The 24,167-nt window shown below is 39.2% G+C and overlaps 1 protein-coding gene across 1 annotated transcript in view; it reads right to left on the reverse strand.

The window, feature by feature from the left end:
* Positions 1-273: 273 nt before the first annotated feature.
* The window catches only part of ODAD2 (outer dynein arm docking complex subunit 2), a 183,632-nt gene continuing 159,738 nt past the window's right edge, over positions 274-24,167 (reverse strand). The window contains exon 20 of the mRNA XM_044227950.1: positions 274-765. Coding sequence (XP_044083885.1) covers positions 652-765 — 114 coding nt within the window. The 3' untranslated portion in view covers positions 274-651. The remainder of the gene's footprint in view (positions 766-24,167) is intronic.

Raw genomic sequence — 24,167 nt, forward strand, 5'->3', positions numbered from 1 at the left:
AAGTAAAAATCCCACTCGTTGCTTATGTTTTTGTGATTTGCATTTTCTGGTACAGTGACAGTCACACATTATCTTCTCTAATGTTTGATAGGATGACCTCAGGATGATCTCTCTAGGTCCCGCTGCTTGACTCTAAATTCTATTTAATAACAGTTCGTGAAATCAGCACGTCTCCTTAGCGCTCTCCCGTGGGTTGCAAGTGATCAAACAGACAAAACTGTAATGACAGAGCAGTCAGATAGGTTTAACAGAAGGGGAATTCTTAAGACATTCTCGAATGACTGTTGAACTGCACACTGGGAAAGCCATATCTTTTATTAAAATCATCACAAATACAAAAGTATCCCCCCAAATCAGTATATGTATTGTATACATATGTTCTCAAATTCTTGGAAAATTATCACAAATTTATTGGTTTTACATTTCTTTATATGGCATATCCCTAAAATATTAAACAGCACACAAATACCTATGCAATTTGTGGGTGAATAGCACCCTTTGACTTTTTAGTTCCTGTGTTTTCATCCAGACGTTTATCTGTTTGTAAAAAGCCTTTGCTAGTCAATGCTTCCTGGTCTAGACTCCCTGGCCGTGGGACTGCCTGGTTCTCTGTCACGTAAAATTTGGTAGCTGTTAACATCTCTTCACATTTCAAGTGTATCTTGCCTTTTCTGTAGCAAGAGCCAGTCTGCGTATGTTGGATATACAACCGGCAGCGGCTTCCTGGAGGTCCTGGTCTGGCGACCCAACCATATCCAGCAGAAGCTGTGACATGTAAAAGAGGATAAAAAGGGAAACAAGTATAAATTAATTAAATTAACCTCAAGGCATAAATTTAGGCTTCGAAAACAATTTTCAATATTAAATGTCTTTTAAAAGTTACCAAAAGAGAAAAAGTACAAGAAATTCCATTTAGGCAAATGCAAATATAAATGTACTTAACCAGGTGCAGGGATTTCTCTTGAAACACTTACCTTTTTATTTTTTTGGAGCCGAGCTAGACCTGTTTCTCCCTCTTTTTTTTTTTTTTTTTAAGATTTTATTTATTTATTTGACAGAGATCACAAGTAGGCAGAGAGAGAGGCAGGCAGAGAGAGAGAGAGGGAAGCAGGCTCCCCGCACTGCGGGAAGAGAGTCCGATGCAGGGCTTGATCCCAGGACCCTGGGATTATGACCGGAGCCAAAGGCAGAGGCTTAACCCACTGAGCCACCCAGGTGCCCCAGCACTTTTTTTTTTTTGGCGGGGGGGAGGGGGGTCACCTAACTGCTCTGGATCCTGCTTTGAAATTTCTCTTGCATTCATTCTTTCTGGCTTTTCTGCCTCCAGGCCAAGCCAACAGCATACCATGCCTAGACTATTAGGGTTCGCCCTTAGATTTAATTTCTCTGTATTTCAACCCACTTGATCATGTCACAACCTAATTATGTCAGTCCCCTAAATGCACTGACTCCCAGTGCTAAATAACTACAGCCCAGTCTGTTAACTTGTCCTTTAAAGGATATTTGTGCTCTGGCCTCAGTTTACCTTTCTAGCCATGCATCTTTCTCTTGCTGTATCTTGTACTCCAAGATCACATTTCTTTTGCCTTTGTTGATGCCATCCCTCTTCCTAAAAGTCTCTATCAGCCTCTTGTCTGACTTTCTAAATTTTATCCATCTTTCACAACCTAGTTAACTTTTCGACAAAGCCTCAATTGATTTCCCTCAAATAAGATTACTATTTCTCCCTCATCAGAACTCTCCCAGCAGTTTACTCAAATGCCTGTTACTATCCTTGTATCTTCCCTTTTTTTTTTTTTTAATTTTTGTTCTTTCTTTATTTAAGTAATCTCTACACCCAACGAGGGACTCAAACTCATGACTCTGAGATCAAGAGTTGCATACTCTGCCACCTGAGCCAGCCGGGGCACCCCTATATCTTCCCTTTTAAACAGATATTTGGATTAATGATTTCTGTCCTTTTGATTGTAAACTCTGAAATGTATAATACCATACTGTGCCTGATACACAGTGGATGCTAAATGTCATAAAAATGAATTAGAACTTTAAAAAATCTACCACTTATGATTCTGATGAGTAGTTCTGACAAAGGATTTGAAAATTTGAGTTGTATATTTTCTACACAGTACCATTTGGGTACAAATGTTGATAGTGAAAGAAAAGAAGGATGACTTGACAAGCAAAGAGATACTGTAAAGAGAAATGTTGTGAAACCTCTCAAATATGGTGGGATTAGGGGTTGGACTTTCATTCTGTGGGAAAGAAAAAGAAGTTATTTAAGCATTTTAATCAGGAGAGTAGCATGGTCATGTTTGTATTTTAGAAAGATAACTTTCACAGCACCATGCAGAGTATGGAATGTAGAGAAAAGAACTGAAGGATCCTGCAGTCCTTCAGGTCAGAGGTGATGAGGACTGTATACAGGAGGACCCAGGCATAGTGCAGCCAGAACGAATTTGAAGGACATTTGGGGGTTAAACCATTCAACAAATGGCCCAAGGATACCTGGTTATCCAAATAGAAGAAAATAAAGATGGCAATCTCCCATCATACACTTACATCATGTCCAGGTGGATTAATGGTTGAAACAAGGAAGGAAAAATATAAAACATTTGGAAGGTTGTAGATAAGAAATCCCTGATAAAATTGAGTTACTGAAGGATGTCTGGTTTCTCAGGTCCTCGACCTCCTCATTGTCCATGATCTTCACCACCCATCAGCACCCCACTTCCAGGGTCACAGCCTGGTCCTTATTTTTCATCACTCTACCATTCCCATCTCCAAACTCTCTGACCACTGTTTCTTCTGTGATTTAGCCATTGAATAGCTCCTACTTGTCTTCTTCATGATCTCCAGTCCACTGGCCTGTATATTTTTTTCTCTAAGCATCTCCTTTCTTCTCTTCCTCAAGAACCAGTTTAGATTCCACCGACCATCTTTTCACTGGCATTCTCTTACCAGTGTCTTAAACCTCCTCATGACATCCATCTGGCAAAACTGTAACTGTAACTGTGCATAAATCCAGCTCTGTCTTCCTCCCATTCCCCCACCAATAACTGAGCCCTCCTGGAGGCAGGCAGATGAATACAATATAAATCCAACCTCTACTGGATTTTCATCACCGCTCGACAATTTAAATATATCTCTCTCTAAATACGTCACTTTCTTACCCTTGTCAAGGCCTATTTCAAGTCTTCTTCATTCTTCTCCAATCTCCAACTCTTCCTTAAAGCTCCCATTCTCAACAGATAATGTGGAAGGGTTCCTTCATAAACTTGATAGAAGTCATCAGATAGGAATTACTCCAACCAAATCTGCAACACTACCTGCATCTTACCACACTTTTTTCTTCTTTCTTCCAGTCATAATGGATCTCTCTCTCCTACTACCCGAGGTTCACCACACCACTTGTGTTCTCTATCCAGTCTCCTTCTCTTTAGGACATTTTACAACCATGTACTGGTTCCTTCTTACTTTATCTATAACCTCTCTCTTCTACTGATTCCTTCCTGTCATCACTTAAACCATGTCTTTGTATCTTAACCTCCCCACTCCCCTGTTCCCACCATCACTGTGATTCCTTTTCCTTTCTTCATAGCAGGATTTCTTTATTTTTTAAAAATTGTTATTGAGAGAGAAAGAGGGGGGGAAGGGCAGTGGGAGGAGGAGACAGAATCTTAAGCAGGCTGCATGCTCAGTGTGGAGTCCCATGCCGACCTCCATCTCACCATCCTGAGAGAGTGACCTGAGCAAAAATCAAAAGTGGATGCTTAACCAATTGAGCCACCTAACCAGACTTCTTTAAAGTGTTTTCTGGACTCTCTCTCCAGTCATAAGTTCTATTCAGCTCACTCCAGGTTGGCTTTTGACTTCATCTCTTCACTGAAACAGCCCTCTCGAGATCATCAAAAACTTTCATCTTGCCAAGAACAGTAGACATTTTTTACTCATCTTATTTGACTCCTTAACAATGTTTGATATAACTGATCATTTTCTCCTTTTTGAAATGGTCTATGCCATTGGTTTCTTATATCACACTGTCCTTATACCCATTTGTCCTCATCTTTTGACTCTTCAGGGATGGTTCTTTCTCCTCCTCCCCTCCATAAATTGTTAAGCTCCTTAGAACAAATTCCTCTTCTGTCTTCATTCTGATTTCTCTCCCTAAAGGGTTTCTTTCACTACCTGCCTTCAAGTATCATTTATATGGAGCCATCTTCTCAATTTATGTCTTCACCTTAGAACCTTCTTCTGGAGAGCACACCTCATATCCAGTGCTTCTTAGACATCTCCACTAGACAGCCTCAGAACTGTCTTGAATTTAATATGTTACAGGTGAAATTTCTTTTTTTTTTTTCTATCTAAACCTGGGATCCCCCCCCCAATATTCTCCTGTATCAGTGAAGATATCACCACTTAGTTCCTCAAGCCAGAAATATCCTCACCTCACACTCACTCCCACCTCATCTCCCCCTGCATTCCATCCAACAATTACCATATCTTTGCAATTCAATTGTCTACACTTACTCATTGTCACCACCCCTATAAAGCCTACAGCAGTCTCCCCACTGTCCTTGCACCCTCTCTTGCCTGGTCCCCAATCAATCATTCGTACTGCATCCAGAGTAGTATCCTAAATTGTGAAGTTCACCAACAAGGGGTGAAATTCTAAAGAAGCAAAGGGAATAAGACATGATCAGTTTTCTGAGATTCAAGAAAGGAAATACTCTTTTCTGAGTAAGGGAATGAGGGCTATTTGGGGGAGCTCCTGCCTTGGGAGTTTTGCATTGTTAAAGTAATTTAAAAAGGAGGCCATTAGACAAGGTGGCTCTAAAGCTTTGATGGTTGATGTAAGCAAACCAAAATCTAACCCAGAGTCAACACACTTAAATCTAAGAAAATGAAACCTGAGGCCAACGAATTACAAATAGTCAACGAGCCTCTCCTATATACAGCGACTGCTTACCTTACCTGCCAATCAAATAATTTCCTTGCTTTCCTTCTGTATGTTCTTTATTAAAAACCTTCCCCTAGCTCCTGGAGGTGGAGCACTCCTCACCACTTTCAGTTTGGTACTGCCTGGTTTGAAGCATGCCTCAGTTTACCTTTTAATAGCATTACTGAGTGTTTTGCTCAGTAACCAAAGTATAAGATGGAGGAAATAGGTTGTAGGATTGTCGTTATTTGAATAGCTTTGTAGTCTGAGCTGGGCTAGAAGGGAAGTACAAACAGAAGGCTACTGATAATCTGGGAGATCGTCTGGAAAAATTAGAAAAGGAGATCTCCGTGAAGTGAGAAAACAATGTTAGCAGAATTGAAGCTCAAGAAGAAGTTGAAAAACAGGGCATTAAAGTCCACAAATGGATTATCTGGAGTTTAAGATACAGATTTTATCTACAGATAAAGTTGTCTTGGTTATTGACAAGGTCCAGGATGTGACCATGGGAACATAGTCAATATAAGATTCCTAGGCAATTTTATGCACACAAACATGCAGACACATACAACCCTATGAACACATTTATTTAACTTATATTCTCATTCTCTCTCTTTTTGCAGAAAGAGCAAAAGTGGAAAAATAATGAGAAGGAAGAACAGAGTGGCCAGCTCTCCTTGCTCTCTCCTTGGTTAGTGTAACACGTGGCTTAGATGTCTCGGTATTGTAACTCACCCTTAAGTCTCTTTTCTAGCTTGCAACTTTTAACTCTTGATCTATAATTCCATATTTTTATCAACTTATTTGCTTATGCCTCATTGTACTGTCCTAGCTGCTAAAGCAGGTACGAAGCTTAGACTATTTCTTCTAAATATATACTTAACATGGACTTCCACCCACCACTCTTTTTTCACACGTACACATTTTAGTTGTCTACCTCCCTCCTTATAACCTTCTGTCACTCTTGAGTATTGAGTATGAGCTATCAATGTGGAGATTTTGCTCCTTTGCATCATTACAAAATCGATAAAAAAGAGCAGTCCTACTCTTGATGCCAAGGGAGCCTGATATTAATACTTCTCCATTCTCAGATGGACCTCTTTTTTTTCTTTCAATTCTGCTTTCCAAGCTTTAAATTGGTTCTTTAATCAAAACAAAACATTCCAATTTTTTGAGTAAATTACATAATCCCTTGAGGATCTTAAAAGAAATTATTAATAATTTCCCTTTACATAATGTATTTTCTTCTCCCTTCCCTCAAGTATATGATGATCCAAAAGAATTCATCAGTTCCCTCATTGATTCTATTGTTTTATAAATAGAGCATTAAACTCTTCCAACAGCCTGAGTCACTTTAATAGACAATATTTACCACTATATTAATTTTTTATTACAGACATGTCATTATAATGAGTAATGTGTGGTTACCTGTATGCTTTTCTGGGCCCTGGATGAGGGAAGGCCTGAGGCTACATTAAAAGCTTGATTTCCACAAGCAATTGGGATGAATTGGTTTTCTATTGTCTGTGTTCTCTGTATATGTTGTTCAGCAAGTTGGAGGAACATAGATTGCCAGTTCCAACAACCCCAGCTAATGTCTATCCCACAAGTCCAACCTGCCTTGCTTTGGCCCTGGTCCTTGGTCTCTCCTCCAGTAGATTCTGTTGTTGGTATTTTTTAAATCTAGCAAGAGGTGAAATAGAATTCTAGCTGTGAACCCAGGCTATCTGAGCAGGGAACTAGACCCTTGCCTTATGCCGTTCAGCTGCTTTCTAGTAAAGGCAAACAGTAGTCAAGGAGCTGGGTTTTGAGGTCATAGCTCCTTGGATTTGTATCCTGACACCTCCACTCACTGGTTGGGTTACTGAACCTCTAAACCCGATCTTCTTCTAAGTTTAAGAGGATTACCTGCCTCTGAGGCTTCTTACGAAGATGAGTGAGATTATAATAGAGACCGTGAAAAAATGTGTGAACACCTGTATTCATTGCTTCTTCCTGTCTTTACATCCTTTGAGCTTCCCCTGCTCTCCGCTTCCCATTTTGTCTGACTGTTCCCAGAGCCTTGTTTGGATCTGACCATGCAGGGTGAGAGAGGAAAAACTGCAGAAGCACAGGCGGGGAGAATTCACACAGAAAGGTGGAGGATTCCTTGTGGAAGAGAAAGAAACAACACGTAGGGAAGGAAAGGAGGAAGGTGGAGAGAGGGAAGAGCTTCCACCCTGTTTTGAATAAAGTTTGGAAAAGTTGGAATGGGGGGGGCTTATTTTAGGAGCAAGTTTAGGGTGAGACAGATGTACTGAGTATAAAAAAAGATAAGAGGATTTTAAAAGAAGTTTAACAGTGCACGATTGTGCTGTTTTCAAGAAAGAGTGCAACTAGGATTAAAATTGCTTTCAACTGCTCTTTGGTTGCCAGGCTTTTGTGTCTGACTGCATTTCCATGTCAGGACTAGACCACGAGGCCGCTTGGCTTCATATGGGTTATGCAGTTGAATCACAAAAACCCATGCTCCATACAAAGTGAGAGCTCCATAAATGGTATTCATTATCATGGTGATTATTTCACCAGTTCTAAAGTCTGGTTCTGGCTTCTATTCCCTGGAGCCTAGCCCTGGTTAGTTTGGGAGGAATGAGGAAGCAGGAATTTGGGCCCTAAGGTCAGGCTAGCCCTGTCAGCATTTACTGCAGTCCCCATCTCCGGTAGACCCTGATGGGCACCAGTGGCCCAGGCCTCACTTGTCATCAGCCATTGCCACCACGCCTCACATGGTTGCCTTGGAAAGCAGCCCTTTGGCCTGATACCTGCCCAAACCAGACCTGCATTTTGCCCAGTATCCCTCAGATCTTGTTTTTGCTCTGTGGTTCCCCCTCCTCTGGCTTTCCAAGTCAGTTGCCTTTATCCCCAAACCGTTGATGCCAGTTATATAATTTCATATTACATAAACTAATGAACTGTGAGTGTGAAATGTACTAGTCATAACGTTTGGCAGGCTGTTGGCATCTCGGTGTTTCACAGCGAGCCTGTAGCATGTTGGCTATGCCGGGAGTCAGCAAGATAAAAGTTGCAGAGGACAGGATCTCTTTTTCATTCACATGCTTTACATTAGAACAGAATGTTAAATCCATGCAGGACCCTTTTTATGACTCTACTCTGTAAATGACTTTTTCTAGGACCTGAGAAACTTCTACCCCTGAACACAAGAAGAGGACTACCAAACTTTGGGGAATTAATTTAGCCTCCAGTTTCTTACATGAACCACAAGGTTTCATTCTGTATCATGTGTAGTGGTTAGTAAATGTTTAATCTAAAAGCTCAACTAGTAGAACCCAGCAGTCCAGTATCTTAAAGGCCTAAAGTAGAGGCAAGGGTGAAATTAAAAATAAATAAAAGGAGAAAAGGATGTCTTAGAACAGTACTTGTGGTAGGCCGTGAGAGTTGCTTCCCTTAATGTACCTGGAGTGACTCTCTGGCATCAGGCCTGTGAGTTACCTAACACACTCATACCATGTGAAATGATTTTCTTAGCTACCAAGCCCACTAGGTGCCAAGCACTGTGATTTATTCATCACTAGTTAATTTATCCTGCTCTACCCATTTTCCTTAGCCAGGAACATTCTCAATCAAGGGTATAGTGTTGGAAGTGTAGAATATTCTGTGTGCTCAGGGTATGAATGGCTTGATATTTGAGAAGCGCTCCTGAGACTCTCTTTTGGTGATGTTGCTTTCTGAATTTATTGGTTTTCCTGCTTTTTATTTATAGCTGTCAGTGAATGTTACTCATTGCTTTGTTAATACACCCAGAGGCTGTGTTGATAATGCTGCTTTACAAATTGAAAAAGGATGTGCTACTTGGCCAAACCACTATCTGAACAATGTGTACTATATATGTGTCTTGGTTTTGAATCGGACTCAGGATTATATGCTTTTGTTTTTCTTAAGAGCATAGTAAGCAAACCAAGGCACTCAGAGGAGTGTTTTAAAATGAATAGAAACATTCACATAATAGACACTTGGTGCAAAATTCTGCATTTGAGGGGCAGCTAACAAAGTAAAGAGCAGCATGTGTTTTCCAATCACTAACACACGGGGCAAGGTGAGGGCAGTTTTTAATACTTGGCGATAATTACAGAAAAGGCACTTTTCTTGGGAAGGTGACATGCAAATTGGGTAGAAATGATCTGTAGACATTTTCCAACTATAAAAACATTTTTCATATTACAAGGGGGAAAAACACCTCAGGTTTACCTTTTTGAAGTGTTTGTTCCTTTCAAAAGCTTTCCTCTTTAATCTTTCCCTCCCCCAAACATACCCAAAGACCTTAAATTTATTGGGAGTTTCATACATACACTGAAGGAGAACTAGCCCCCTTGCTTTCCAAGTTAATTGCATAGAGCACTTTAAAACATCATTCAAACACATTACTTTTTATAATGTTGGCGTGAACGAGGACAAGGGGAGGGGCACAAAGCGTGGTTTGTGGATCAGGCTAACACGAATACTTCCTCCAGAGACAAAGGCTTTGATCTCGAGGCGCATGCCCTGACGATGCAGCTGTGACCTACGTTTCACATCCCTGGGAAGGTGAGATAAAGGTAGCATGGGGATTGCTGTCTGCATTCAATTTTTACTTTTACATCTAACAGTTCATGATTTTATATAATATTTCAGTTGTATGAAAAATATGTACCCATTTGAGTGATAACAGATTTTCTTGTGGTTTGACTCAACATTGTTTGGGTGAACACAGACTGGAAATATGAATTTTAATTAGAGCCGGATGAGTTCGGAAATACCTGCATGCAGACCAAGCTTAGCAGGTTTTCCAGAAAGATCTTGAGTTCCCAGAGCTCATTTGAACTGTCGACTGTTTTGCTGTTTTCCAGTTCACGAGGCACTGTGGTGTGGTTGTAGCACTGACGTGCAGCCCGGCAACAATTCGCACCGAGGCTGCCCTGCACAGTGGCTTCCCCGCTCTCCAGGTTGGCTGAGGCTCCACCGTGGTTTCTCTCACAGCCCGCCTTTGAGCCCTGGTAATTCATTTCATATGACAGCTCACCAGAGCCGTGGGCCTCAAAACACATTTTACATTTGCTGGTTGGGGCAAAACCTTTGATTCTGTTTGGTCGGTGAAGTGAATCAAGGGGCTTGCCTTTTAGTGGTGTCTGTCTGCCTCCCGTTGACAGGGACGTGTGCCCTATTTACACCATCTGAGGTTCATGTCCGCAAAGCTTGAAAGCACGGCCTACTGGTTTGATCTGGTGGTGCCTTCTGTGCAGATGTACGTTTACACTTGAGTGGGTTTGCCCTCGGGTTTTTCTTCCACGCTGTTTTTCCATGAGCCTTCCAGTAAAGAGCTCTTGTGCCCGGACGTACGCACGCACGCGCCCACGTACGCACCCACGCACGCACCCACGCACGCGCATGCGCAGGTACGAGTGCCGGACCTACAGTACTGGGAAGTAGTAAGGGGATGTATAATAAAGAGAACGCTAACCACCGTCTAAAGAATGCTAGAAATTCTAGAAATGGATAATGCCTTGATGACTGGCAGCGTCAGGACATTGCGGGACCCTGCGCTCTTCGTTGGAGGAAAAGGAAACGGTAAATCTTCACGCGCCCTCCGTGGAAGTTCGTGGTGTCCTTTGGAATGGCTTCAAGTTGCCCTTCGATTTTTTTCCCCTATCAATTATAAAGAATATTTGTGTATATGGGAGTTTCGTGGCTAAGAATGCTATAGAAATGGTAGGCTAGGAGTGAATAAAAAGATTTGTGAGGATAGGGTTGTTTAGGATTGCATTTTGCTATTGGGTAGTTCAAAGTGATAATTCTCTGGAAGTAAAAAAAACAAATCGTATGTTCTTATGGATTATGGAGTGTAGTGACTGTGAGTGCATGCTTTGAGTTCATAGTCTGGGTCTGAATCCTGGCTTCTTCTAACCGTGTATGACGTGTGGTGACTCTGTCCCTGATCCTCAGTTTTATCAGTAAATTTAGGATTGCCCATAGTACCTTTCTTAACAGGATAGATGTGGGGATTAAATAAAATAGTAAATGTAAAATGATTGTTCCACATGCTTATGCACGATGATCGTTGTAGTTACCACCGTTGGTTTTATCTGGTATTGGAGGTTGTTGTAGGGTAGGGAGAATAAAATAAAATTATTATTATTATTTTTCTGTCAGCTCACTTTGTCAGCTTGAGTTCCAATCAGATTGACTCAAATAAGCAATGTTGGTCTAGTTATATTGAGAATATTTTAAGAGAGGCTTGTCACATCCTGTGAAGTGAAAAAAACATAAGGGAAGAAAGTGCCACTAACACAACTCTGTATTCATGGTCATAGATTGATCAGTTCCTCAAATTACAGTTCCCTCCTGCTTCAGTCTCTAGTCCAGAAGGACATCAGCCCTGATGGGTAAATAAAGGCATGAAGTAGATATTAATAAAGTTGAGATAAAAGCATTAGATATGGAATATGTTTGCAAAGGGGAAGATGTTGGATGAATAGGGAAGTGGTTAGAATTCTAAATATTCACAAAAAGGTAAGGCTAAACTATATTATTTACTAATTTATATTATAGAGAACCAGAGTTCACTCACACCTACTTTGCTATTAGACTAATTGAATAAAACTACTCTACTTCCCTCTTGGAAAAGATTATCCTATAAACTCATTTATGAGTCTGATCAGAATGCGGATGCTTTTTTGGTCAGGTTTTCTGCTAGTTCCTGTTGGGCTGGAAAATGTTGAAGTTAGAAAATTCAGTCTAAGCAAAGGAACATGGAGAAGACCATACAGAAATGAAATACACTGATAATATTTTAAATGACTAATATTAATCTCTTCCCCTGCCTGACTTTTCCAAGACCTGATAAGAAAAATATTTGCACCCAGGTTGTGCCTGCTCTCAGAGGAAGACAGTAAGTTGGGAAAAGATGGAGTATATGATAAGGGCCAAGGGGAATGTAATGGGGAAGCCACCTATGATAATCCCATGTTTATTATTATCTATAATATTGTATATAAAGGAGGTAAAATTATATCTGTAAGAATCTCAGATCAAGGGTTGGCTCACAATAACTGCTGTTTGTTCGCCATTATTATTCCAATAGAACACATACTACAAGCACCGTCCACTTGTCTTGATGCCCATAGCAAGTGGCACGTGACAAAACGTGTCCAGCACTGTATTGGCTGGCATGATGTCCTCTCATGAAGAGGTCAGGTTGTTGCTACCCGTGGAGGCTGAGAGTCATGTGGGTGGCACCTCTATAAGGAATGGCAAGAGGCCCACAGGGGAAGGTCAGCAGGGCAGTCTCTCTGAGTCCCTATGAAATTCTGCTTCATTGGTAGGTTCTAAGAGTCCCTTCTGGATAAATGAGAGACAGGGCTCACAGCAGTTGGGACCCCTGGCAGGTTGTAATATGGACAGCTTACTATAGGTCCCACGGAAACATAGTAGAAGGAATAGACACTGTATTTTCTGCCTTGGGTTTCACTGTGGCTTTCTTCTGGTTATTGTAGTAGGTCAAAGAACTTTTGTGTGGTAAAATGATCTAGGAAATAAAGCAGTCAGGAACTTCCTCAATATGTGGTCAAAATAAAATCAAGTATGAGTTAGAATAACTCAACATTCTCTTTGAAGATTTAGTGATATTGGCATAGTCACAACCCCCGTAGCTTCATGAAATATGTGCAAAAAAGGTAAACTTAAGATTCACATTTCTTTTCTCTTACTGGATTAAGAGTTAGTCTAAATACAGAATTCTAGGTTAGAAGTAATATTTGAAGAATTAAGGAGAGGTTTTTTTTTTAATTTTTAATTTTTTAAAAAATTTAATTTTATTTATTTATATTTTTTATTTTTTAAATTTTATTTATTTATTTGACAGAGAGAGATCACAAGTAGGCAGAAAGGCAGGCAGAGAGAGAGAGGAGGAAGCAGGCTCCCTGCTGAGCAGAGACCCCCCGACGCGGGACTCAATCCCAGGACCTTGAGATCATGACCCGAGCCGAAGGCAGCGGCTTAACCCACTGAGCCACCCAGGCGCCCCTAATTTTTTATTTTTTATAAACATATATTTTTATCCCCAGGGGTACAGGTCTGTGAATTGCCAGGTTTACACACTTCACAGCACTCACCATAGCACATACCCTCCCCAATGTTCATAACCCTAGCCCACTTCTTCTCCCAACCCTCCTCCCCCCAACAACCCTGTTTGTTTTGTGAGATTAAGAGTCACTTATGGTTTGTCTCCCTCCCAATCCCATCTTGTTTCATTTATTCTTCTCCTACCCCCTTAAGCCCCCATGTTGCATCACCACTTCCTCATATCCGGGAGATCATATGATAGTTGTCTTTCTCTGCTTGACTTACTTCGCTAAGCATGATACCCTCTAGTTCCATCCGAGTTGTCGCAAATGGCAAGATTTCATTTCTTTTGATGGCTGCATAGTATTCCATTGTGTATATATACCACATCTTCTTGATCCATTCATCTGTTGATGGACATCTAGGTTCTTTCCATAGTTTGGCTATTGTGGACATTGCTGCTATAAACATTCGGGTTCACGTGCCCCTTCAGATCACTACGTTTGTGTCTTTAGGGTAAATACCCAGTAGTGCGATTGCTGGGTCATAGGGTAGTCCTATTTTCAACATTTTGAGGAACCTCCATGCTGTTTTCCAGAGTGGTTGCACCAGCTTGCATTCCCACCAACAGTGTAGGAGGGTTCCCCTTTCTCCGCATCCTCACCAGCATCTGTCATTTCCTGACTTGTTGATTTTAGCCATTCTGACTGGTGTGAGGTGATATCTCATTGTGGTTCTGATTTGTATTTCCCTGATGCCGAGTGATATGGAGCACTTTTTCATGTGTCTGTTGGCCATCTGGATGTCTTCTTTGCAGAAATGTCTGTTCATGTCTTCTGCCCATTTCTTGATTGGATTATTTGTTCTTTGGGTGTCGAGTTTGCTAAGTTCTTTATAGATTTTGGACACTAGTCCTTTATCTGATATGTCGTTTGCAAATATCTTCTCCCATTCTGTCAGTTGTCTTTTGGTTTTGTTCATTGTTTCCTTTGCTGTGCAAAATCTATTGATCTTGATAAAATCCCAATAGTTCATTTTTGCCCTTGCTTCCCTTGCCTTTAAATACAAACAACTATAAGAACATACTACGAGCAACTCTATGCCAACAAATTTGACAATCTGGAAGAATTAGAAGAGTTTTGAAGGAATTGCTCCATTTTCTTCTTGCTTCCAGTGTTACTGTTGAGGAGGCCAAAGTATTCCCGAGTTTTGGCTTCTCTTGCTCACTTTATCTTCTTTTTCTCTCTCTCTTTGGAAGATTATAGAATCTTTTTATGATTATTATACTTAATGTCCTAAAATTTTACAGTGCTATATCTTGTGATAGGTCTGCTTTTATCCATTGTATACAGGACACCTGATGCATGGTTTCAGTCTGGTAATTCATGCACTTCAATTCTGGGAAATTCTCTCAAATTATTTCATTTCCTCGTCTCCATTTTCTCAGTTACTCTTTGTGGAACTAATATTCTGAAGTTAGATCTCTTACACTGGTTCTCTCATTTTTATCTTTCCTTTCCTATTTTAATCTCTTTACCTTTTTTCTCAACCTTCTGAAAAATTTCTTTTTTGTCTTTTTAATTTTTATTTAAATTCTACTTAGTTAACATGCAGTGCAATATTGGTTTCTGGAGTAGAATTCAGCAATTCATCACTTACATACAACACCCAGTGCTCATCATAACAAGTACCCTCCTTAATCCCCATCACCCATCTAACCCATTCCCCACCCGCTTCTCTCCATCAATCCTCAGTTTGTTCTCTATGGTTGAGTTTATTATAGTTTGTTTCCTTCTCTCTTTTCCCATATATTCATATATTCATCTGTTTTGTTTCTTAAATTCACATATGAGTGAAGTCATATGGTATTTGTCTTTCTCTGACTGACTTATTTCACTTAGTATAACATACTAGCTCTATCCACATCATTACAGATGGCAAGATTTCATTCTTTTTGATGGCTGAGTAATATTCCATTGTATATATATACCATCTCTTCTTTATCCATTCATCAGTTGATGGACATTTGGGCTCTTCCATAGTTTGACTATTGTTGAAAATGTTGTTATAAACATTGGGGTGCACACACCCCTTTGAATCTGTATTTTTTATATCCTTCAGTCAAATACCTAGTAGTGCAATTGCTGGGTCATAGGGTAGTTCTATTTTTAACTTCTTGAGGAACATCCATACTATTTTCCAGAGTGGCTGCACCAGTTCATATTCCCACCAACAGTGTAAGAGGGTTCCCCTTTCTTCAACCTTGTTGTTCCCTTGTTGTTAATTGTTAATTAAAATGAGGAGGCATCTCATCATGGTTTTGATTTGTATTTCCCTGATGATGAGTGATGTTGAGCATCTTTTCATGTGTGTGTTAGCCTTCTGAATGTCTTTGGAAAATGTCTATTTATATCTTCTGCCTATTTCTTAACTGGATTATTTGTTTTTTTGGGTGTTGAGTTTGGTAAGTTCTTTATAGATTTTGGATAATAACCCTTTATCCAATATGTCATTTGCAAATATCTTCTCCCATTCTGTAGGCTGCCTTTTAGTTTTGTTGATTGTTTCCTTCACTGTGCAGAAGCTTCTTATCTTGATGAAGTCCCAAGAGTTCATTTTTTCTTTTGTTTCCCTTGTCTCTGGTGACATGTCTAGTAAGAACTTGCTATGGCCAGTGGCAGAGAGGTTGCTGCCTGTGTTCTCCTCTAGGATTTTGATGGTTTCGGGTTTCACATTTGGGTCTTCTTTCCATTTTGAATCTATTTTTGTGTGTGGTGTAAGAAAGTGGTTCAGTTTAATTCTTCTGTATGTTGCTTCTGAGTTTCCCAACACCACGTGTTGAAGAAACTGTCTTTTTTCCATTGCATATTCTTTCCTGCTTTATTGAAAATTAGTTGACCATAGAGTTGTGGGTCCATTTCTGGGTTTTCTATTCTGTTCCATTGATCTATGTGTTTGTTTTTGTGCCAGTACCATACTGTCTTGATGACTACAGCTTTGTAATATAGCTTAAAGTCCAGAATTGTGATGCATCCAGCTTTGCTTTGCTTTTTCAGGATTGCTTTGGGTATTCAGGGTCTTTTGTAGTTCCCTTAAAATTTTAAGATGGTTTGTTTTAGCTCTGTGAAAAATGCTGATGGTACTCTGAAAGGGATTGCATTAGATGTGTAGATTGCTTTTAACAATGTTTGTTCTTCCAATCCATGAGCATGGAATGTTTTTCCATTTCTTTGGTCTTCTTCAAATTCTTTCATTCATTTCATCATTCTTTCAAGTGTTCTATAGTTTTCAGAGTACAGATCTTTTACCTCTTTGGTTCGGTTCATTCCTGGTTAACTTACGGCTTTTGGTATAATTATCAATGGGATCAATTCCTTGATTTCTTTTTCTGCTGCTTCATTACTGGTGTATAGAAATGCAACAGATTTCTGTATGTTGATTTTTATATCCTGGGACTTTGCTGAATTAATATATTAGTTCTAGCAATTTTTTGATGGGGTCTTTCAGGGTTTTTACATAGAGAATCATGTCATCTGCAAAGTGAAGTTTGACTTCTTTCTTGCCAAGTTGGATGCCTTTTATTTCTTTTTGTTGTCTGATTGCTGAGGCTAAGACTGCCAGCACTATGTTAAATAGTAATGATGAGAGTGGTTATCTGTCTTGTTCCTCAGTGTAGGGGAAAAGCTCTCAGTTTTTCCCCACTGAAGATAATATTAGTTGTAGGTCTTTCCTATATGGCTTTTATGATGTTAAGGTATGTTCCATTCATAACTAATTTGTTGAGGGTTTTTATCAAAATTGGATGTTGTATTTTGTTAAATACTTTTTTCCATCTATTGAGAGGATCATATGGTTCTTATCCTTTCTTTTATTAATGTGATGTATCAGGTTGATTGATTTGTGAATATTGAACCAACCCTGCAGCCCAGGAATAAATCCCACTTGATTGTGGTGAATAATTCTTTTAATGTGCTGTTGGATTTGATTTGCTAGTATCTTGCTGAGAATTTCTGCATCCATGTTCATCAGGGATATTGACCTGTAATTCTTTTTAATGGGGTTTTATCTGGATTTGGAATCAAGGTAACTCTAGCTTCATAGAATGTGTTCCATTTCTGTTTTTTGGGAACAATTTGAGAAGAACAGGTATTAGCTCTCCTTTAAAAGTCTGGTAGAATTTGCCTATGGAGCCATCTGGTCCTGGACTTCTGTTGGTTGGGAAATTTTTGATTACTGATTCAGTTTCTTTACTGGCTATGGATCTGTTCAAATTTTCTATTTCTTTCTCTTTCAGTTTTTGTAGTTTGTATATTCCTAGGAATTTATCATTTCTTCCAGTTTTCCCAGTTTATTTGCATATAATTTTGCATAATATTCTCTTATAATTGTATTTCTGTGGTGTTGTGATCTCTCCTCTTTCATTCATTATTTTATTTATTTGGGTCCTTTCTCTCTTCTTATTAATTCTTTCAAAGAACCAGCTCTTAGTTCCATTAATCTGTTCTACTGGTTTTTAAAAAAAAATTTCTATATTGTTTATTTCTGCTCTAGTCTTTATTACTTTCCTTCTTCTCCTGGCTTTAGGCTTAGTTTGCTGTTCCTTTTCTAGCTCCTTAAGGTATAAGGTTAGGATGTGTATTTGAGACTGTTCTTGTTTCTTGAGGTAGGTGTGTATTGTAATATACTTCCCTCTTAGGATTACCTTTGCTATACCCCAAAGGTTTTGGACTGTCATGTTTTCATTTTCATTTGCTTCCATGTACTGTTTTATTTCTTCTCTAATTTCATTGTTAACTCATTCATTCTTTAGTAGGATGTTCTTTGCTTCATATATTTATGGTCTTTCCAAATTTTTTCTTGTGGTTGACTTCAAGTTTCATAGTATTGTGGTCTGAAAATATGGGTGGTATGTTCTCAATCTTTTGTACTTGCTGAGGGCTGACTTGTGACCCAGTATGTGATAAATTCTGGAGAATGTTCCATGTGTGCCTGAAAATAATGTGTATTCATTCTGCTGCTTTAGGATGAAGTGTTCTGAATATATCTATTAAGTCTATCTGGTCCAGTGTGTCATTCAAAGCCATTGTTTCCTTGTTTATTTTGTGCTTAGATGATTTGTCCATTGCTTTTAGTGGAGTGTTAAAGTGCCCTACTATTATTGTATTATTATCAGTGAGTTTGTTATTAATTGACTTATATGTTTGGGTACTCTCATGTTGGGAGCATAATATTTTAAGATTTATTTATTTTAGAGAGAAAGCGAGAACAAGGGATTAAGGGGAGGAGCAGAGGGAGAGAATTCTCAAGCAGACTCCCTATTGCGCATGGAGTTTGATGCAGGACTTGATCCCATGACCCATGAAATCACAACCTAAGCCAAAACCAAGAGTTGGAGGCCTAACTAACTGTGCCACTCAGGCGCCCATATAATTGTTATATCTTCTTAAGGGATTGATGTCTCTTTAGAAATTTCTTTATCTTCCAGCTCTTCTATTCAATTTGTGCTCCCTGAATGTTCTTTTTCTTATAGAACCCTGTTTGGTTTCATAGATGCAATAATGAACATTATTGTTCATTTTTGAACATAGAAGTAAACATCGTTTATGTTCACTTCTATGTTCACTTCTTTTCCTTCTCTCTGCTACACTCTGTTTCTTCTGAGGACTGATTTGTTTCTATTTTTTTCAGTTTCTGTCTTCTTTGTTCAAAACTTCCTTCATATATGACTTACTTGTTGGATGATGGAAAGTTTGAGCACATAGACAGGGCTTGTGGACTGTATATTTTACTGCAGGGTAATCTGTGTGGTCTCAGGGCTGCTCAGAGTTGTGCTCTCCATGAAGACAACAAATTAAAGGGGACCAAAATGTAGATCTCACTTGCTCACCAATTCATGAATGCTTTTCAGGAGCTACATCTTCCTAGAAGAAGGGTGGCTTTTTCTTCCCACAAAAGTGGGAAATGTTATCTCCTTTTTAAGTCTAACACCAGAAAAGCTACATCTGTCCAGAAAGAACATCATTTTCTAATTCACACACAAAAGTTTCCCACAGGCCATCAAAGACCCTGGAAAGGCTGGCTGGAGTTCTCCCCAGGTCAATATCTTGAAATCTTTTGTGTTGAGCTAGTCAACTTCTCCAAGGAAGAGCTTTTCAAACATAGATTAAGGGACTGGTTTATAGGAGTTTGGGACTGAGTAAAGCCGATAGTCCATTCAGCTTTCAGTGGTCACTTAATCTCCCATCTTCAGTAGAATATCTTTAACTCACAGTGGCTGTTGTCCTGCAGTCCAGAGACCATGTTTTATCTTCTCTGGGCATCTGCTGAGTTGGGAAGAGCAGTGACTCATGTGGAATTGGGAAGGGGCCCTTTTACTCAGTCTTCCTCATTATAGCCTCCTTCCTGAACCCTACCAACCAATTCCAGAGGCACTTAGGGCTACCAGGTCCTAATATTTTGAGACTTCCACGTTGCACACTGGGTTTGTTCTCAGTTTCTCCCACTATTGGCTTTGCATTCCGATTCTTGAAGTCTGCTAGGCATTTGTCACTCTTCCACTGAATTTCAATTTATAAAATTTTGTTATTTTCTCCTCTCCATTTCTCCCTGTCTTTGTTGGTCCTTTTTTTTTTTTTTTCTTTTTAAGTCCCTTGAGCGTAATGTTAGATTTCAGAAGGAAGTAAAATTAGATTCAGGAGTTTAATCTGCTACTGTACTTGGGACCATCTTTAGGTTTTCTCCAGACTCTAGGAAAAATGCCCTGGCTACCAACTCTGGACAAAATGCCTGCATTTAACATGGGTTATCTCCCATGAGAAGAGTCTGAAAGTCTATGTGGTTGTCTATGTTCTATTGGTAGATCAGGATCAGGTTTGTTTATTTAAAAATAGATTTTATTTATTTATTTGACAGGCAGAGATCTCAAGTTGGGGGAGAGGCAGGCAGAGAGAGAGAGGAGGAAGCACGCTCCCCGCTGAGCAGAGAGCCCAATGCAGGGCTCAATCCCAGGACCCTAAGATCATGACCAAAGGCAGAGGCTTTAACCCACTGAGCCACCCAGGCACCCCTGTTAAACAGTTTTGTGAAAGAATATTTAGAAATAAATTTTCTGGAGGGAGGTTGTGTGTACACATATACATACATATATGAGTCTCCAGCTCAGACCATTCAGCTGCCTGCTTGATATATGCATTTGGGTATATACTAGGTTTCATATGAACAGAGCTCAACTCTTGATCCTTTCTTCCAAAACTTGTTTTCCCATGGCCTCCCCACCTCAGTCCATGTCAGCTCATCTCTACAGTTGGTTGGGCCAGAAACCTTTGAGTATCCCTGATTTCTCTCTTTCTCTTACTGCCTTTGTCCAATCCATAAACAGATCTGACCTCTTCTCTTTACCTCCACTGCTATGACCTGAGCCACCATTGTCTGCTTGGATTTAAGGATGAGGCCAAGTTTTTGATATGCAAGAAAACCTGGACCTGACTTTGAAAGGTCCAACTTAGAGATATCTAAATCACTCAGATTCTCAATTTGGGAGAATCTTTCTTTTTTAAGAAGAAAAGGCAGAGAAGAGAAGAGACAATAAAGAGATCCTGGGATAATGAATGCCTAGTTCAGAAATGGCCACAGGACTTTTTATGAACTACCAAATGTAATTCTTGAATTGGAAGTTGTTGGCATTGCTGCAATATATATTCCCTTCAATTGCTACAAATTTTTTTTTTAGTTAAGTAATTTTTTTTGTTTTGCATACAATGACCTTATAAGAATGTACTTGTTTTGTTTGTTGTTTTCATCAAGGTAGAAGTTAGTGGGGAGGACAAGATAAAAGGGTGGAATTCCAAGTCTATGCCAGCTCTTTATAATGTAGGAACAAAATGCTTACAAGAGTGAAACAATCTATAATCTGCATCAAATCATCAGATGCTGGGTGATACATAGAATTCCCTCTAAATTAGACATTGTCCAGGGTATGGAAAGCAGAGGGACCTTTGTGCCAGTATTTCCTACATGGTCATGGGAATGGCAGTCTTAGCTAACATCTGAGCTACTGAATATGGTATTGTTTTGGTTTTTGTAACATGAATAAACTGTATCTAAAGATGATATCTCACCTCAAAATTTAAAAAATTAAGTGTGATCCAAACAATAATGTCACCTGTAGTCTCAGAAATTGACCTCCTCAGTTCTATTGACCTTTATTCCTACGCCGTATCAACTAGTCACCTATTCTTGTGGTCATACCTGGGCCTTCCTAATACCAGCGGCTGTTTCATCTCTGCCTCTGATTGCCCTCTAGCAGAAGCTCCAGGTTCTGGAAGAGACGGGCTGGGACTGAGAACACAGGAGACACTTGTATATGCAGTCTCCCTCCTGTTGTCTACCTTCTGTGATCCACCGTGTCAGCTGCTTTTCTGTCACTTGGTTTAGCTCTTTTTTCTCTACTGTTCTATCATGCCAATACTACAGATTGAAATCCCAGATCTCAACCAGGATTCTGGGTAATACACAAATGTTCATGATCTCTCATCTCAACTGGTTCTCCATTCTGGCAATCCATGTAGGTATCTTTCTCATCAGCTTGCTTTCTCTGCAGCAGCTATTTAAAACTTTTCTCTACTCTCCTCAAATTACCTAACTTACCACCTTCAGTTCCTTGCTCTCAGCCTGTGCCTTTGCCTCCTACTTGATGGGGAAAATAGAAATCACAAAAAGGGAAATTGCCCAACTCCCTGCCATCTCATGTACAGATTCCCACTGCAAGTGTATCCATCTTTTCCCCCTTGCCATCTGTCATATACAAGGTGTGTCTCTCCTCCAGGCTAAACTCATCTCCATGCCCTCAAGCTCTGTGTTCCCCCACCTCTCTTGTCCTTTGGAAGCTTACTCCACCATCATTCCCACTCTGATATTTTCATTGTCTCCCCTCTCTTCCTGCTCTTGCCAATTAACACATAAGCACACTCATGTCCCGCTGTCTCTGAACTTAAAACAAACCCAATTGCCTTTACTTCCCCTTTCAGCTATCATTCTTGCTCCCTTTTATTCTCCACCAAACTTCTCAGAGTGGCCTCTCTTGCTCTTTTCATTTCCTCACCTCTTTTTCAGAGATTATTAGGAATTGCTTTGCTCTGAATCCAGTAAACACTTTTTTTTTTTTACTATCTTTCTTCACTTTTCAGTTGATCATGTCCTTGCACTCAAAGTAATCTTTCTTCTTGACTTCCTTAAAATAGCACTTTCCTGATTTGTTTTGATTGTTTTCTCTTTAATACTCTAATTGCTTGTTTGGTTTTTTTTGTTTTTGTTTTGTTTTGTTTTGTTTCTTTTTTTGTGGAATCTTTCTCTGCCCATTGTGCTGTGACTTAGGATATCATATCAGCTCTCTCATTTTTTCTTTTCTGTATTTACTCTCCAAGGGAAATGTCACCTACTCTCATTATTTTATTATTTTAAAAACCATAACAAGTGGATTAGCAAGAAAGAAGTGAGACAAGCAAAGGAGAAGAAGAGCCAACAAAGAGAAAGGAGGAGGACCAGGAGACTGTGGAATCAAAGGAACTAAGGAAGGGTGGCACTTTATGAAGATGGTAGGCTCAATATTATAATGAGACTTGGGGAGAGCAAGTAATTTGAAAAGACTGCCTTGGATTTGGACACTTGGAAATCCTAGAGATTAGCGTAATCTCTGAATTTTTGAAGGTAAAAGCCAATGACAATCATCTGAAGAGTTGGGGACAGTGGGAGAAATGAGGATCTCCAGAGAATGATACTCCTCTGAAAGGTTGGGTTCCATAGTGGATGTGATCAGTTGATGGGGCATTATGAAATGAGTAAGTAGGCAAGAAGACATTAAGATTGAATATGCAGAAGTTGGAAGGAATAGTCAATGTCAGAATTTCCAGTTTTGGGAGATAAAATGAGATAATGAGTACAGTGGGTGAGAATAGCTAGGAGAAGAAACACTCAAAGACCAGAGAGATGTGTAGACTGAATGTAGCTACAGTTAAGTTGTAGGTGTAGGACAGAAGTCAAAGTATTTTCTGCCAATAACCTCAATTTTCTTTTTAATCTTGAAGACAAGATCATGTGAGTAATATCCCTATTTAATAGATAGGTCTGTAATTGACACAAGATCATTGAGTAATATCCCTATTTAATAGATAGGTCTGTAATTGATAATTTCACATAGAGATATTTTAAAACATTAAGGATATGCACTATTTATAAGAAGATATTTACCTTAATTACCTAAAGAAATCTTCATTAGAAAGATTTTGTTTTGGTTTACAACTTTGCTCTAGGAAATGCTAAGAATTTATAAAAATCTGACATCAAACTATAAAATTAAATCTTGCCAAGCTAGGAAAAAATTTAATTGCTTAAAATAAAAACAAGGCCAAGCATTATCTCAAAATGGATAAATTAAAATAGTTAATAATTTCCACAATATTCCTCAATACGAGAATTGGCCTGAATTATTACTGTTATATTGTTTGCATTTATATTTATCTCCAAAAACTGGCACATTAGTAGAAGGAATTCAAAACCAAAGACATGTTAATATATAAAATACTTGACTGGATATAGAATTCATCCCCTCTGGGAGCAAAAATGGAAAGATATCCAGAAGAGATGAAACTAAAGAAGCGAGAAGGGAGAAAAAAAAAAGGAAAAAGAAAAAAAACTAAAAACCTTTAGTGAAACCACTTTCCCAAATTTTATTTTGATTTCTTTTCAGCTTCAAGAGCAGCTTAATTTGGAAAAAATAAAGCAAAAGGCTGGAGAGAAGAGCCACAATTTTTCTTCTTCAATGTCAAAGAAATAGCTTTCCCTGCTCCTACTAAATTGGAACTAAGCTCTTAAGGATGAAAATAAAGGACTAATTTCTTGGGAAATAACCTTAAATGAAAGATTCTTTTGGCCCAATGGTTGCTTTTCTTAAACTCCAGTTGACTTAACCTCATTCTCAAGGCCCCTTCTGCTCTTCCTTTCATTGCACCCGCCTGGTATCAAGTGTGCCTTAAAAGTCTGTTTCGTCACTTGCTACACCCTTGGGAAGTGTTTTCCTTTTCTGATACAATTTGTGGGAAGGAATAAGTCAAATGTGATTGTGCTTTATTACTTAATTTCT

The sequence above is a fragment of the Neovison vison genome, chromosome 12 (assembly GCF_020171115.1).
Source record: "Neovison vison isolate M4711 chromosome 12, ASM_NN_V1, whole genome shotgun sequence".
Taxonomy (NCBI): Eukaryota; Metazoa; Chordata; class Mammalia; order Carnivora; family Mustelidae; genus Neogale; species Neogale vison.